The sequence below is a fragment of the Dicentrarchus labrax genome, unplaced genomic scaffold (genome assembly GCF_905237075.1).
Source record: "Dicentrarchus labrax unplaced genomic scaffold, dlabrax2021, whole genome shotgun sequence".
Taxonomy (NCBI): Eukaryota; Metazoa; Chordata; class Actinopteri; family Moronidae; genus Dicentrarchus; species Dicentrarchus labrax.
Window position 1 is genome coordinate 26,655,867 of NW_026136713.1, and position 14,594 is coordinate 26,670,460.

The 14,594-nt window shown below is 45.0% G+C and overlaps 1 protein-coding gene across 1 annotated transcript in view; it reads right to left on the bottom strand.

The window, feature by feature from the left end:
* The window catches only part of rapgefl1 (Rap guanine nucleotide exchange factor (GEF)-like 1), a 34,734-nt gene extending 20,462 nt beyond the window's left edge, over positions 1 to 14,272 (bottom strand). The window contains exons 1-2 of the mRNA XM_051419912.1: positions 13,199 to 14,272; positions 11,385 to 11,671 (exon numbers count right to left, since the gene is read on the bottom strand). Of these exons, the coding sequence (XP_051275872.1) occupies positions 11,385 to 11,671; positions 13,199 to 13,401 (490 nt within the window). The 5' untranslated portion in view covers positions 13,402 to 14,272. The remainder of the gene's footprint in view (positions 1 to 11,384; positions 11,672 to 13,198) is intronic.
* Positions 14,273 to 14,594: the final 322 nt, after the last annotated feature.

Genomic DNA, 14,594 nt, shown 5'->3' on the forward strand with positions numbered 1-14,594 from the left:
TGAAACCAAGCAAGATCACATAGTGCACCTTTAAACTGAGTCTGCAGGACTTTAAATAAAATCTCTGCTTCTCTTTCTTTTCTTTTATTTCAGAACAGAAACAACAAACAAACAACGATCCTCTGAGTGTTGATGAAGACTCCCGTCGGAGGAAGAGAGGAAAACAAACCTCTTTCTGGAGAAGTTGGAGGTTTTCTTGTGTTTCTGCTCAATCTGAAGCCTCTAATTTCACTCTTTGTGTTTTTTTTCCTCCCACCTCCTCTGCTCCCTCCCTCCCTCTCTTCCTCTCTTCCTCCCACTCCTCTTCTCCAAATGTCTTGTTGAGAGCCGGTTGCTATGTGAACAGGTGCTAAAGAGCCTCTTATGTATCCGCGCACACACACACACACACACACACACATTATACACACACATAAAACACACAAACAGGAAGTGGAAAGAGGTCGAGGAAGACGAAGGTGAAAGCCTCCAGAGAGAGACAGAGAGAGATGGAGATAGAGAGGTAAACGAGTGGGCAGCTTGTTCACTTCTTCTCTTTGTAAAGAGTGAGATTCCTCCTCCCACTCGCGGATCAGTCCTCTGCAGCTCGTCTGCACAGTTCTGGTATTGGAAAGTGGCGACGGGATTCAAACCGACGCCATCACAAGTGCAAACACGAGGGATTTCCCTGGAGCGCCGGAATCGAATTCATAAACCTCCTTCAGTACGTTGGAACCGGATCCTCGAGGTTCACAGGAATTCTCCACAAACACCTCGAAAGAGTCACGTTTTACAGATTTATAACACAGCAGATCTCTCTTATTATCTGCTGTTTATTAGAGCAACAACGTGCTGAGAGGACCCTAATAAACCCGTTACGTAAATCAGGATACAGATGTAATCAGATTACAGTTACAGTTAGTAAAAATGGAGATTATTTAAGTGACACTGTTCTGTTGTCTTTTAGAATTAATTAAATTCAGTTTTATTCTTATATTTGTGTATTCATAACCCAACAGTTCCCACCATGAGCAAGACATTGGCGACAGTGGCAAGGAACAACTTCCTTTTAAGAGGCAGAAACCTCGGATAGACCCAGACTCTAGGCGGGTGGGAGAGAGAGAGAGAGAGAGACAGAGAGAGAGAGAGAGAGACAGAGAGACAGAGAGGGAGACAGAGAGAGAGATAGAAAGAGAGAGAGAGAGAGAGAGAGAGAGAGAGAGAGAGAAAAAGGTGAACAACAACAACACTATACTAATAGAAATGACTGAATGAATCATCGATATTGAGATAAAACTACTTTAATATCTGCGTTAACATAACGACATCATACAGAGAAATAATGATTCACAACATTAACGAGTAAACAGCCAGTTTCCACCATTAAAACCAACCGTAAAGAACTCATTCAATAGAAATGTTGTTTACATTCTGCTTCACAGGTAACACACCTGAACACCTGCCTCAACACGCCTGTGTGTGTGTGTGTGTGTTGTGTGTGTGTGTGTGTGTGTGTGTGTGTGTGTGTGTGTGTGTTATGTAAGAAGCTTTGGCAGGTTAGTTCCTCTTCTATGAAACTGTCAGGAAACTTATCGTCTTTCTGTTTTACCTGCGAGGCAGCTGTTCACACACACACACACACACACACACACACACACTGTGATAATATTATGGAGTGGGAGACAGATGTTGCCCATAGCAACTGCCGGCTGATTGTTGGTGTTTTTTCCCAAAGCTTTATAAAGTCCTCTCTGTGTGTGACGCTAATAATAATTAAACTGTATTTTATTGTGAAAATCCTGAAAAGCAAATCTGTTTCATTCAAGATTTTAATTTTTAATCAGTCTCCTTCTTCCCGCCTCTAAACATACAGAGTGTGTGTACATGTAAACACACCAAAACCTGAGAGAAACACAGTAAAAATACTGCACACACCCACACACACACGCGCGCACACACACACACACACACACACACACACACACACACACACACACATCATACAGTAAGAGTTAAATATGTAGATGAGTGAACATCAGCAGTATTGAAACTTAAGTTCTGACTTTGTTGACTTTATTAATTATTATTATTGTATCCGTAACGTCTGCAGGAGGCTCAGAGGCTGCAGGATAAAACACGTTTAACACAAACACCCAGAACCAACGTCTGCATGAAGCTCGAGGACTCGTTAATGTGCCACGTACACGCTAATTATTCCTGAATCCTGAGCGACACACCCTCTGTGTGTGTGTGTGTGTGTGTGTGAGTGAGTGGGGTGGGTGTGTGGTGTGTGTGTGTGTGGTGGTGTGTGTGTGTGTGTGTGTGTGTGTGTGTGTGTGTGTGTGTGTGTGTGTAGTAAGTGGACCTTGATCCAGGATTATCTGCGTTGCTGCCGTCTGCGACACACACACACACACACACACACACACACACACACACACACACACACACACACACACACACACACACACACACACACACACACACACACACACACACACACACACACACACACACACTCACACACACACACACACACACACACCTTCTCATTGGCCAGAATTTCAAAACAAACACTATCAAAGTGCATTGTGGGAAGTCAGTCTGCGAGGTGGTTTTGGTTCCTGATTCACTCCCAATCACACTGATTGATCTGATTATTGGTTGCTGCTGACGGGATCGTTCTGGTTCAGGTGTTTCCTGATAATCAATGAAAGTATTTGATGACTCATCCTGCACTCGGGAGCGTTTACTAATGCGTCCAATCAAACGCTGTCTCTCCTCTGACGCCGCCGGAGCGACTACAGTGTTTATTGATGAGACTAACAGTTTGTGTGTGTGTGCGTGTGTGTGTGTGTGTGTGTGAGTGTGTGCGTGTGTGAGAGTGTGTGTGAGTGTGTGTGTGTGTGTGTGTGTGTGTGTGTGTGTGTGTGAGTGTGTGTGTGTGTGTGTGTGTGTGTGTGTGTGTGTGTGTGTGTGTGTGTGTGTGTGTGTGTGTGTGTGTGTGTGTGACACTCCCGACTCGAGCAGGTAAAACCAGACAGGTGAGAATCCGTCAGCGAGCATCCGAACAAACAGCCGCTGCCGGGCTGCAGGAGAGGAGCTGGGTGCAGGCGTTCGGGGCTGGGTGAGTTGCGGGTGTGACGCAGGCGTTCGGGGCTGTGTGAGTTGCGGGTGTGACGCAGGCGTTCGGGGCTGGGTGAGTTGTGGGTGTGACGCAGGCGTTCGGGGCTGGGTGAGTTGTGGGTGTGACGCAGACGTTCGGGGCTGGGTGAGTTGTGGGTGTGACGCAGGCGTTCGGGGCTGGGTGAGTTGTGGGTGTGACGCAGACGTTCGGGGCTGTGAGTTGTGGGCGTTCGGGGCTGGGTGAGTTGTGGTGTGACGCAGGCGTTCGGGGCTGGGTGAGTTGTGGGTGTGACGCAGACGTTCGGGGCTGGGTGAGTTGTGGTGACGCAGGCGTTCGGGGCTGGGTGAGTTGTGGGTGTGACGCAGACGTTCGGGGCTGGGTGAGTTGCGGGTGTGAGGCAGGCGTTCGGGGCTGGGTGAGTTGTGGGTGTGACGCAGACATTCGGGGCTCAATAAAAGCTGGATGTGGGTCACAGCGACTGAAGAGGATCAACAGGCTCCGACTCTGCAGTTATTAAATATGAAGCACGGTGTAATTTTCAGACTGTGGAGACAAACACACATCAGATCAGGACGACGTGGATTCAGACTCTGAGTCTGTCCGACACGCAGCGTCTCTCTGCTCTCCTTTATCTCACTTTACTTTTGTTAATTGGTTTCGTTGGCGGCTAATTAGCATTACAGTTAATGCTACCTATGCTAAGTAGCGAGAAATGGGATCCCCCTGAGCCTGCTAACGCTAACCCCCATGAACTATATCTGACCCCCCGCTAATGAATCTTTCTGCTCATTCGCACCAAGTTAACGACAATTAGAGACGTCAAAACATATTTAATTTAACAACTGTTTGCTAATAGCCCCGCTAACTACTTGTTCTGTTAGCTCAGGTTGCATAAATATAGCAGAGAACGTCTAATAAAGAGAGAAGTTCTGAACTGTTGCAGTTCCCCTCTGGCTCCATGTGAGGGCGCTCACAGGATGAATGTTGCATTCGAAAGGGGACGCAAAGAAATGACACATTGCTGGGTGTTAGATTTTTTAGAGTCACTTATTTTCTTTAAAAAGTCTTTTAAAATGTCAGTGACGTCACACACATCGTACGGCCAGAGATACCGCTTTACAGCAAGCCTCAAGTCTCTTTGTGCTTCCTTTTCTCTCGAGGCATCGACGACACAGACGTAACAATCGGCAGATTCAATTCAATTCAATTCAATTTTATTTGTATAGCGCCAATTCATAACAGAAGTTATCTCAGGACACTTTTCAAATAGAGCAGGTCTAGACCGAACTCTTTAACATTATTTACAAAGACCCAACAGTACCACCATGAGCAAGACCTTGGTGACAAGGGCAAGGAAAAACTGCCTGTTAAAAGGCAGAAACCTAGGACAGATCCTTCGGCTCTAGGTGGGTGGTCGTCTGTCTCGACCAGTTGGGGTGAGAGAGAGAGAGAGAGAGAGAGAGAGAGAGAGAGAGAGAGAGAGAGCGACAGACAGACAGACAGGTGCACAGCAACAACAGTATTGGCAATGGCAGTCAAGCAGGACCATGGCAGGAGGCTCCACCAGGATCCATGAGAACCTGCGAGACAGATAAAAGTACCAGCAACACAAAAAAAGTTTCTGTGTTAAAAAAAGAACTTGGGCAAAAAAATCGGCCTTAACATTGTGGTCCCGCTTCGGATGCCACGATGCCATCAAGCAGGATCTCTGGTCGTAATCAGTCCTTCACTGACCAATCAGCGTTCATTAGCAGAATGCTAGCGCGTTATGGGCAACAACAACTCGTCCTGTAAGAAATCTAAAGGACATCAGAACTCGTTCATTCAGCTTTCGACCTATAACCCATGTTGAACTTTAAAAACTACAATCACATCTGAGATCTCTCAACCACAATCAGGTGAAAGAGACAAATGTAGCCGTCTAGCTCCATCTGCTCCCATTCATTCTGCACTGATGGGAGAGCGCCCCCAGTGGACCTCTGCTGGAACTGCAACCAGTATTCGGTACAATGGGACTTAATAGAGAGAGGCCAGGCTCTCGGTACACCGGCTCTGGTTATAGCTTGACTTAGCATAAGTAATGTTATGTTCGCTCTGGGTCCTGCTAATAGTTTAGCATCGCTAATGTTAGGCTTTATGGTCTGTTGGCTGACTATTAACTATTGTTTAACATTGATAAAGTTGTGTGATTGCTAGTTAGCTGATGTTAAACTGCCAGTAGCTTAATACCACTAATGATATTGTTTATCAATGCTAATGTTATGCTTGGCTGGCTTCTTGCCTGTGAGCTAATGGTTTGTGTATGTTGTTAGAGCGAGAAGGAAAACCTGTTATTCTGATCTGGTTTAGCCACATTGCTAGCCTACAGATTCAAAGCCTAAATGAGCTTTGTGCTGCATGTGGCAGTTTGTTAGCAAGTGGAACCAGACGCTCTACAGCTCCTTTTTAATTAGGCCTGTCCACATACTTTTGGTCATATAATGTTATATTTCATATTTCAGATGGATCAGATCCACTCCACTGGAAATAAACCTCTGCACACATCAGCTCTGTAAAGCTGTAATTAGTGACTTTACTATTGTTACATTTATAGTTCATAAAGTGGTGCCTCTCCATATTCGCACATAAAGTCTGTGAGTTAATCTTCAGCACCAACACAAATCTAATCTGCAGAGAGAACAAACAGTGAACTGTCTCCTGAAGCTGTAAGAAACAAACACTGTGCTAATCACAGGCCGCCGCCGCCGCCGCCGTCAACGATACACAGAAACAGGAGGGACGAGGAATAAACTGCTTTTTATTTGTTTCTGTAACAGAGTCAGAAATGATCTGATCAGCTTCATTAAATAACTGTTAAAATGCTTCTGTTACACTGTTTTTGTACAGAGATAATAAAGTTGTGTTTTTGTCCCCATCACTCAGGAGGAGGAGGAGGAGGAGGAGGAGCTACAGGATATAGAAACTATGAAGGTCTGACAGACTTTGCGTCTACAGTCGGGTTAGATGTTACATTTCAGGCGATCTATAATTTATCAGCTTTGACTCATTGTGTGAAACTCTGAGGCAGTTGGGTTTCTGCAGCTCGCTGACGACAGCAGAGACTCTCAGGAACACTCAGCTTGTTATTGTTGTTATTGTTCACATTGTTTATCACCTTTCTGCAGGTTTCAACAGGTTCAATTTAAGATATTTATGTTGTTATGTGATTGGACAGGTGAACATAGACAGGAAGGGGGAAAAGAGAGGCGTACAAAGGGCCGCAGGTTGGGATCGAACCCGGGCCGCTGCGGTAAGGATTACATGGGGCTCTACCAGGTGACCTACTGTGCCCCCCCAAGTATCTAATAGACCATAATGAACGCGATTTAAGACGTATTTTACATCCAAACACTGAAGTAAGGATATAAAGGAAAGTCGGCATGGGTTCCATGTCGGTTTGGTTGCAGCTCGATCAATACGACTCTTTCCTAAAGACTCTTTTAAAAGAGACTGAAAAAAGCGAAAAATTTAAAATGTTTAATGACCCTATTAGGATTGTTGCGACCTAAAACTCCCGATCTAAAAAACTGAGATTCGTGTTGCGATGTTTTTACATGAGAAAGTAAAACTTGTAAAAATAGTTGCAAATTATTTTGTATAATTCACTGAACATCGACAACAGTGATTTCAAAAGATTTATCGTGAGACAATCAAAATGCAAAAGACTCAAAGACTTCACAGAGGAAACTAAATGTGCATTTTCTGTTGTTTATAACTGTAAAGAAAAAGGATCAACAATGACAATAATAAAATATATTTAGTAGATTTCTGTCTATGAAGGAATTTAACTGTCTTCTTCAGTCGTTAAAACGCGACCAGTCGGCCCAGTTTGAGTTCAGCTCACCAGTTCAGCCTCATTCTCTCCAACCAGCAGATCAGCTGCAGGGTTTCTCAGAAAGTCAAACAGTTCAAAACCAGTTTATCTGTGAACCCCGGAGACCACAGCCCGACCAATCAGAGAGCTTCAAACTGAGCCAGGGGACGTTCAGTCTGAGGACGTCACACTGGACCTTTCATACATCTGCAGGTTGTATCACACATATGGTTTTATATATTGTATTAGAAACTGTAGGTTCCAATCATTAATCATTAATCATTAATCATTAAGCATTAAAAATGTTTGTGAGCGGCTGTTGCATCATGACCCTGAGCCTGGGATGTATTTGTAACTGCGCCAACAGAAACACTGCAGCTCCACTTAATTACACACTTTGATGATGTCTCACAGCAGAGAGTGAGACGGGCCCACAGTGAGACCACAGAACCATCTTCACTTCATATCGAGTCCAAACCTTCAGCCACAACCGATCAATACGCTCAATATTATATCTCACAGTAATTAAACCAAAGACTCACACACACACACACACACACACACACACACACACACACACAGAGAGAGAGAGAGGTTCTGGTTCCAGCTCAGCGCTTTCAGAATAAAAGCTGTAAAAGCTGCTGTACTGTACCGGCTCATCAGCAAACAGACACAGTCAGAGACTCAGCGAACACAGTGGAGCCTCCAGCAGCTGAAAGAGAGCAAATATCCATCAGATCTCTACTAATGATCAACTTAGAGAACCAGGATCTCAGACCAAAACAACGGGCGTACGACCCACCAGAAAATCAAACCACTGATTTTACCAAAACACACAGAAACCAAATAAAACTCACCAAAACCACCTCTGTTAGTCTTTCCAATGAGAATCATTATTGATGATCATAATCTCATTTATAAACTTTAATTGTTGAATCTATGATTAAACTTTGTTTGGTTCTGTGAAGAGCAACATTTAAAAGTTTTGGGAGGAAAAGAAAACTCTGCTGAAGCTCCGCAGATAAACTGAATATTAACTGAGTTGCATAACAAACACACACACACACACAGACACACACACACACACACACACACACACAATGAGCTGATGATAATGCATCCTTTGTGAGAGTTTAACAAGAAGGAAGTGCTGGATTATCCATAAAAGTGACGAGCGCAGATGAAAGCAGTCAGACGTCTTCATTACTGAACAACTGTGTGTGTCTGTGTGTGTGTGTGTGTGTGTGTGTGTGTGTGTGAGAGAGAGCGTTTCCGACTCGTACCCATCAGACACTTTGTGCTCCGCAGCAGTTTCGGGATTTACTCCAAAATATTACAACGTAAAGCTGAACATCAGGAGCTTTTTCTATCTGCTGAGAACGAACCAGAAACACTTCCATCGATCTGCAGTTACATAGCGCAGAGTAAAACCAGAGAGCAAGAGGATTCCTCCAAACGCTGAACTTTCACCTGCAACTGATAATGATCCTGATCAGTAATCAATACTCCATTAATAAAGCATTAATCAAACTGATACCGTCAGACAACCTGATCAGCCTTCAGCAGTTAGCTAGTGTTTCTGTAGTGGAGACTAAACGTTAACAATGATCCATATCAGCAGTTTGAATCCAACTAAAAGCTCCCTGCACCAAACTCCCTTTAAGAAATATCACATTTTAACAATTCCTAACGTGTTCATAACAACACGTAAAGGCCGTCATATGTCCACAGTCTGACTGTCAATACAGGATCAATATCATCCATAAAGATACAGTGTATACTGATCAATACCTTCCATAAAGATACAGTGTATACTGATCAATATCATCCATAAAGATACAGTGTATACTGATCAATATCATCTATAAAGATACAGTGTATACTGATCAATATCATCCATACAGATACAGTGTATACTGATCAATAATCCATAAAGATACAGTGTATACTGATCAATAATCCATAAAGATATCTAATTTTAGGAGTTTATTTTTTCAATTTGTGGATTTTTTCAAATGTGTTAATAATAACATTTAGTTTTAAAATACTTTACATATAAATTATATATATCAGCAGCTCTACTGTATTTATTTATAATTAATATATCTATATTATATCAGCCTCTCAAGGGTTTTATGTTTATGAATGTTTTTATAAATATTTGGCAATTTCTGGGATATTTTTTAATATTTGATTTGAGTCTTTTCATGTTATTTCAAATTATATATTTTAATATATTATTATTTGATATTTCTACAAATATTAATATTATATTGAATATTTTACCATTTAAAACATCTTATCGTTCTTATTTCTGCTTCTGGAAAAATATATTTTAAAGACCAAATGAAACGTGGACACAAACACACCCTGCAGCTCCCAGCAGGCAGCAATCACTGCTGCACACACACACACACACACACACACACACACACACACTTCCTGCAGAAGAACATACGTACACGCATGCATGCACACACCCACTTCAGCTGTAATAAGCAGGCTGCGTTTCTGAAAGAGGACGGCAGCGATTATGTAACCACACACTCACACTCACACAGACACAGACACACTCACACTCACACACACACACACACACACACACACACACTGGCTGCAGGAACAGTCTGTATATGAACTATAAACTGGAAATCTTCCTGCAGAAAAACAGCCAGAATCTGAACTCCAACCTGAAGGACGTTATATTTTATATATTATATTTTTATATTTTATATTTTCTCACAGAAACCGTAGAGCGTTTGGGATTCGAGTCGAGGATGAAACCTAAAATGTCAAATTAATTTAGTTCCCTTCGCTTCTCGGGCAGCAGCTGCCCTTTCTTCAGGAGGTTTGCACGCGACACGTCTTCTGCCCCGAACCTGAAACCTGCTGCAGATAACAATTATAGATAAATATACTTATATTTATATTTATAGGAATAAATCCAGTCAAAGTGTTTCAGTCCTTCTCGCTGTAAAACAGATATATATGCCTGCTCTTGAACTCTAAACACAACGCATGCTCACCTGCTCTAATCAATAAACTGGACGTCATTTACCGGACCGTCACCACAGGTTCAGCACTCGTCACTGTAACCTGGACTCTCTAGTCCACAAACTCCACAGTCAGATCCACTGGGACCAGTTCATAAAACCTTCATATCTCCGTTCTCTACTCAGCAGCTCCAACAGTAAGTAGCCATTTATGTTCTCACAGATTCAACCCGAACGCTGCTCCCAGAGACTGGAACCAACTAGAGACTGGAACCAACCAGAGACTGGAACCAGAGACTGGAACCAACCAGAGACTGGAACCAACCAGAGCCTGGAACCAGAGACTGGAACCAACCAGAGACTGGAACCAACCAGAGCCTGGAACCAGAGACTGGAACCAACCAGAGACTGGAACCAACCACAGACTGGAACCAGAGCCTGGAACCAACCAGAGACTGGAACCAACCAGAGACTGGAACCAGAGACTGGAACCAACCAGAGACTGGAACCAACCAGAGCCTGGAACCAACCAGAGACTAGAACCAACCAGAGACTGGAACCAGAGACTAGAACTAACCAGAGACTGGAACCAACCAGAGACTGGAACCAACCAGAGACTGGAACCAACCAGAGACTGGAACCAGAGACTGGAACCAACCAGAGACTGGAACCAACCAGAGCCTGGAACCAACCAGAGACTGGAACCAGAGACTAGAACTAACCAGAGACTGGAACCAGAGACTAGAACTAACCAGAGACTGGAACCAACCAGAGAATGGAACCAGAGACTGGAACCAACCAGAGACTGGAACCAACCAGAGCCTGGAACCAACCAGAGCCTGGAACCAACCAGAGACTAGAACCAACCAGAGACTGGAACCAGAGACTAGAACTAACCAGAGACTGGAACCAACCAGAGACTGGAACCAACCAGAGACTGGAACCAGAGACTGGAACCAACCAGAGACTGGAACCAACCAGAGCCTGGAACCAACCAGAGACTGGAACCAGAGACTAGAACTAACCAGAACTGGAACCAGAGACTAGAACTAACCAGAGACTGGAACCAACCAGAGACTGGAACCAGAGACTGGAACCAATCAGAGACTAGAACCAGTTGCAAAAGTTGCTTAAACTTCCATTCCATTCTGCTCCTTTAATAACTCAGTACACACATTAATTTCCTGCTCTTAACCCATCCTGTCTGGAACAGTAGTGTTCACACTGTATATAATTAATAATATATATAATTAATATTATATATCATTAAGAATATATATAATTAATACTATATATTGTGTGTAAATGAGAATTGGATCTTAATGGGCTGATTAAATGAAGGTTGCTCAGAAGCAGCAGATCATTCTGGTCTTCGTCAGACCTCCTCTGGCGGCCACGTTGGGCCTGGTCACCAAAAAAGAAAGCTTCCTACCTGTGCAGTGTGCGTGACGTTTTCCCGCCACGCTGTCGAGCACAGAGAGGGTTAGGTTGTCCGGTGTGTCGGGTGGAAGAGGCGTCCCTCCTCCTCCTCCTCCTCCTCCCCCGCTACTGGTCTCTGTGATCAGGCTCGCCTCCGAGCTCTGCTCATCGCTGGACAGAGACGGACTGCGAATGTCTCCTCCTCCAGAACCGGATCCGGAGCCGTTAGCGCTGCTGGGCGCTGTGACCAGGCCGGTCCCTGTGGCAGAGGGCCAGGAGGGGGGGTCCTCACTGTCGGGGCTGCAGGGGGTCAAAGGTTTAAAGTCTGTCAGCAGGATTTTAAAAGTCCACATAAACCAGAATCAGAGAGTTGTTAGCGTCCTCATATCTACGACGGGATAATAGCGCTGTGTGTTACGTCCCCCCAGTCCAGCAGCTATAGTGGATCCATTAGCTGACTCTGTCGGACTGGGAGCTCCCAGTGAACAGCAGGTCCAAACCGGGACTGAATGCAGCATCTGATGCTGATGGAGGTCAGTTTGACTGCAGGGAATAAAGGACTGAGGTGGTTTTATTGCTGGTTAGCTAACTCAGCTAGCAGAGCCGGCCCCGGGGCCCAGAACCTGTTTACCTGTTATAGCAGACACACAGATATCATCTGGAACCAACTCAGAACAAACAGTCGGTGATCAGATGCTGGATAACAAAAACACTTTCACTTTTAGTTTTCCATGAAAGACCCTCAGGTACAAATCAGGCCCCAACTAACGACTAGCATCATCCATTAAGCTGATAGTCAGTTTCTCTGTTTATTGATGATGTTTGATCAATAAAATGTTGATCAGATATTCAGCGAGGACTAAAGATCGGAGAATTTTGACACTTTTTCTTAAAAATGATTTTATTGGTTTTTATATTTATTTAATATTTATTTACATTAGATTAATCTCCTGAATATTTACTACCACAATCGGGGCCAACAGTCGGTACGGGACGATATGAAAATATGACGTCAAATAATGCACGATATTATCGCGATGATCAAAAACATACTGTAAACAAACACAATATACGATGTATCGCAAAATACATCGCGATAATTGGGAATCTCCTCGAATGGCTCGACTGTCTCTCTCTCGAGCGTAAAGTCTCTCCTGATTTATTCTGAAGGAGCCTAAAATCCTGATCCTGATCCTGTGAGACGAGGATCTATTTATTTTCATGATTATTGTGATAATAATATTTATTATTTTGGCCACAATAATCGTGACGTGAAATGTTCATCTCGCTGTCAGTCTTTAGTTTGGAATCCGTTTTACACACATTATCATTGTAAGGTCCGACGAGTCCTTTATTTCTCAGATAATCTACAAAATGTATTTTATTTCTCAAATGATCGAATCCTGTTCTATTTCTATTTCTTTTCTTTGTAAAAGTGAAACTAAAATCTCTGTCACGCCTCGATTCATTTTTCACTTTCACATATTTTCATCGCAATTTAACCGTCTCACGATGAATCTTTACTAAAATTCATCCAATCACTGGGAATTCTGTGTGACCTTGACATTTTGTCCAACCGCAAACGTCTCTGTCGTTTTCCCGCCACTTTCAGCGATGTAGCATCGAGCCGCCACCAGACTACTGAGATTTTATTCCCGCTGGAACAAGTTTCCTTCGATTTTTAATGAATTTTACAAAAAGAATTGAAACTATTTCACTTTATCACACAAAAAATGAAACATCGCAATCTTTTTTTAGAAAAGCTGCAACGATGCTAAATAAAGCGTGAGATCCTGGAGGGACTGGATCAAGTCCGTCATGTCTCACCTGAACACCTCTCGGGCCTGTCCGCTCTCCGGTGACGTCTCCCTGAAGAACGGTACGACCCGGGACAGACTGGCTCTCCGGCGGGACGCCCCGGTCCCCCCGCTGGCCTTATCTGCCACCCCTCCAACAAAGCCCCCGGCCCGGGTCAGCGCCGTGGTCTGCTTCTTCAGGAACTTCTCCAGCGGTTTCATCCCCGCCGGCATGGTGGGACGCTGGGTGGGTGGGGGGGGCAGAGATACACTGGTGGGTGGGTGGGTGGGTGCGGGTGGGGGGGTTAAAGGATAGTGATGCAGAGAGTGGGGACTCTTGGGGTGGGGGGGTGGTGGCTCCTACATCATACAGCCCCCTGCAGGTCGGGGTGGGCAGGTGAGAGCAGGTGTGAGCTCCGGAGGGCGGCTCGGGAAGACCGAACCGGTTTTAACCCATCTGGAGGTAGAGAGACCTTCTCTCTCTCTCTCTCTCTCTCTCTCTCTGGCTCTCCGCACCGCGGTACTGACCCCCTTTTATATAGAAAGAAATCCTCCAGAAACCTGCTCGTCCCGGCTGCACCGCGTCCTCCTCCCCCCTCTCCTCGCTCTCTGCAGCCGCTGCGTAAACACGGAGCTCCGCCACGGAGAACACGAACCCCGATCTGCGCTCCTCCTCTCCGCACTGAGCCTCCGCAGCTCCCCGGTGGCTCCTCCGCGGACACCGACCGTGTGTGTGTGTGTGTGTGTGTGTGTGTATTTCTCCGCGATATCTCCGAGATAAACGGCGGGGATTATTTTCTGCGTCCGCGTTTTCACCTCCTCTCACCTGGAGGAGGAGAACCCGTCCGGCCCGGTGCGTTCGGGTGCCGTCGGTTTTCCCAGCAGCAGCAGCAGCAGCAGCAGCAGCAGTGGTGGTGGTTCGTGGTGGTTCGTGGTGGTTCGTGGAGGCGGGTTCTGGCTCCTGTTTTCAGGTCAGATACTGCAGAGGCTCCGACAGTCCGGCTCCTGTCTCACGGTCCCCATTGGCTCAGCAGTGCACCGCCAGGCTCTCTCTACCTCTCTCTCTCTCCTCCCTTTCTGCTAAATTAGTGGAATGAGAAGTGACTCGTAACATTCACACTCCTCCCTCCTCCTCCCCTCCCTCCCTCCTCTCCCTCTCATCTGCTGCAGTTGCGCGCTCCCGCGCTGTCCGTGTGTGTCGGGAGCGCGCAGGCACATTTACTTGCAGTGCTGTAAAATTGATGGAACTGAAAATATCCCTGACGACAGGCAGCGGGAATATTCATCAGGACACTCACACACACAGAAACACCGCGAGACTTCACCCGCCACTGCCTCATTATTGAGATATTGATTACAGCAGATCATTAATCTATAATCAATAAACTGTCTGTAGATTCTACAGTAAAACACTGTAAACCCGACAT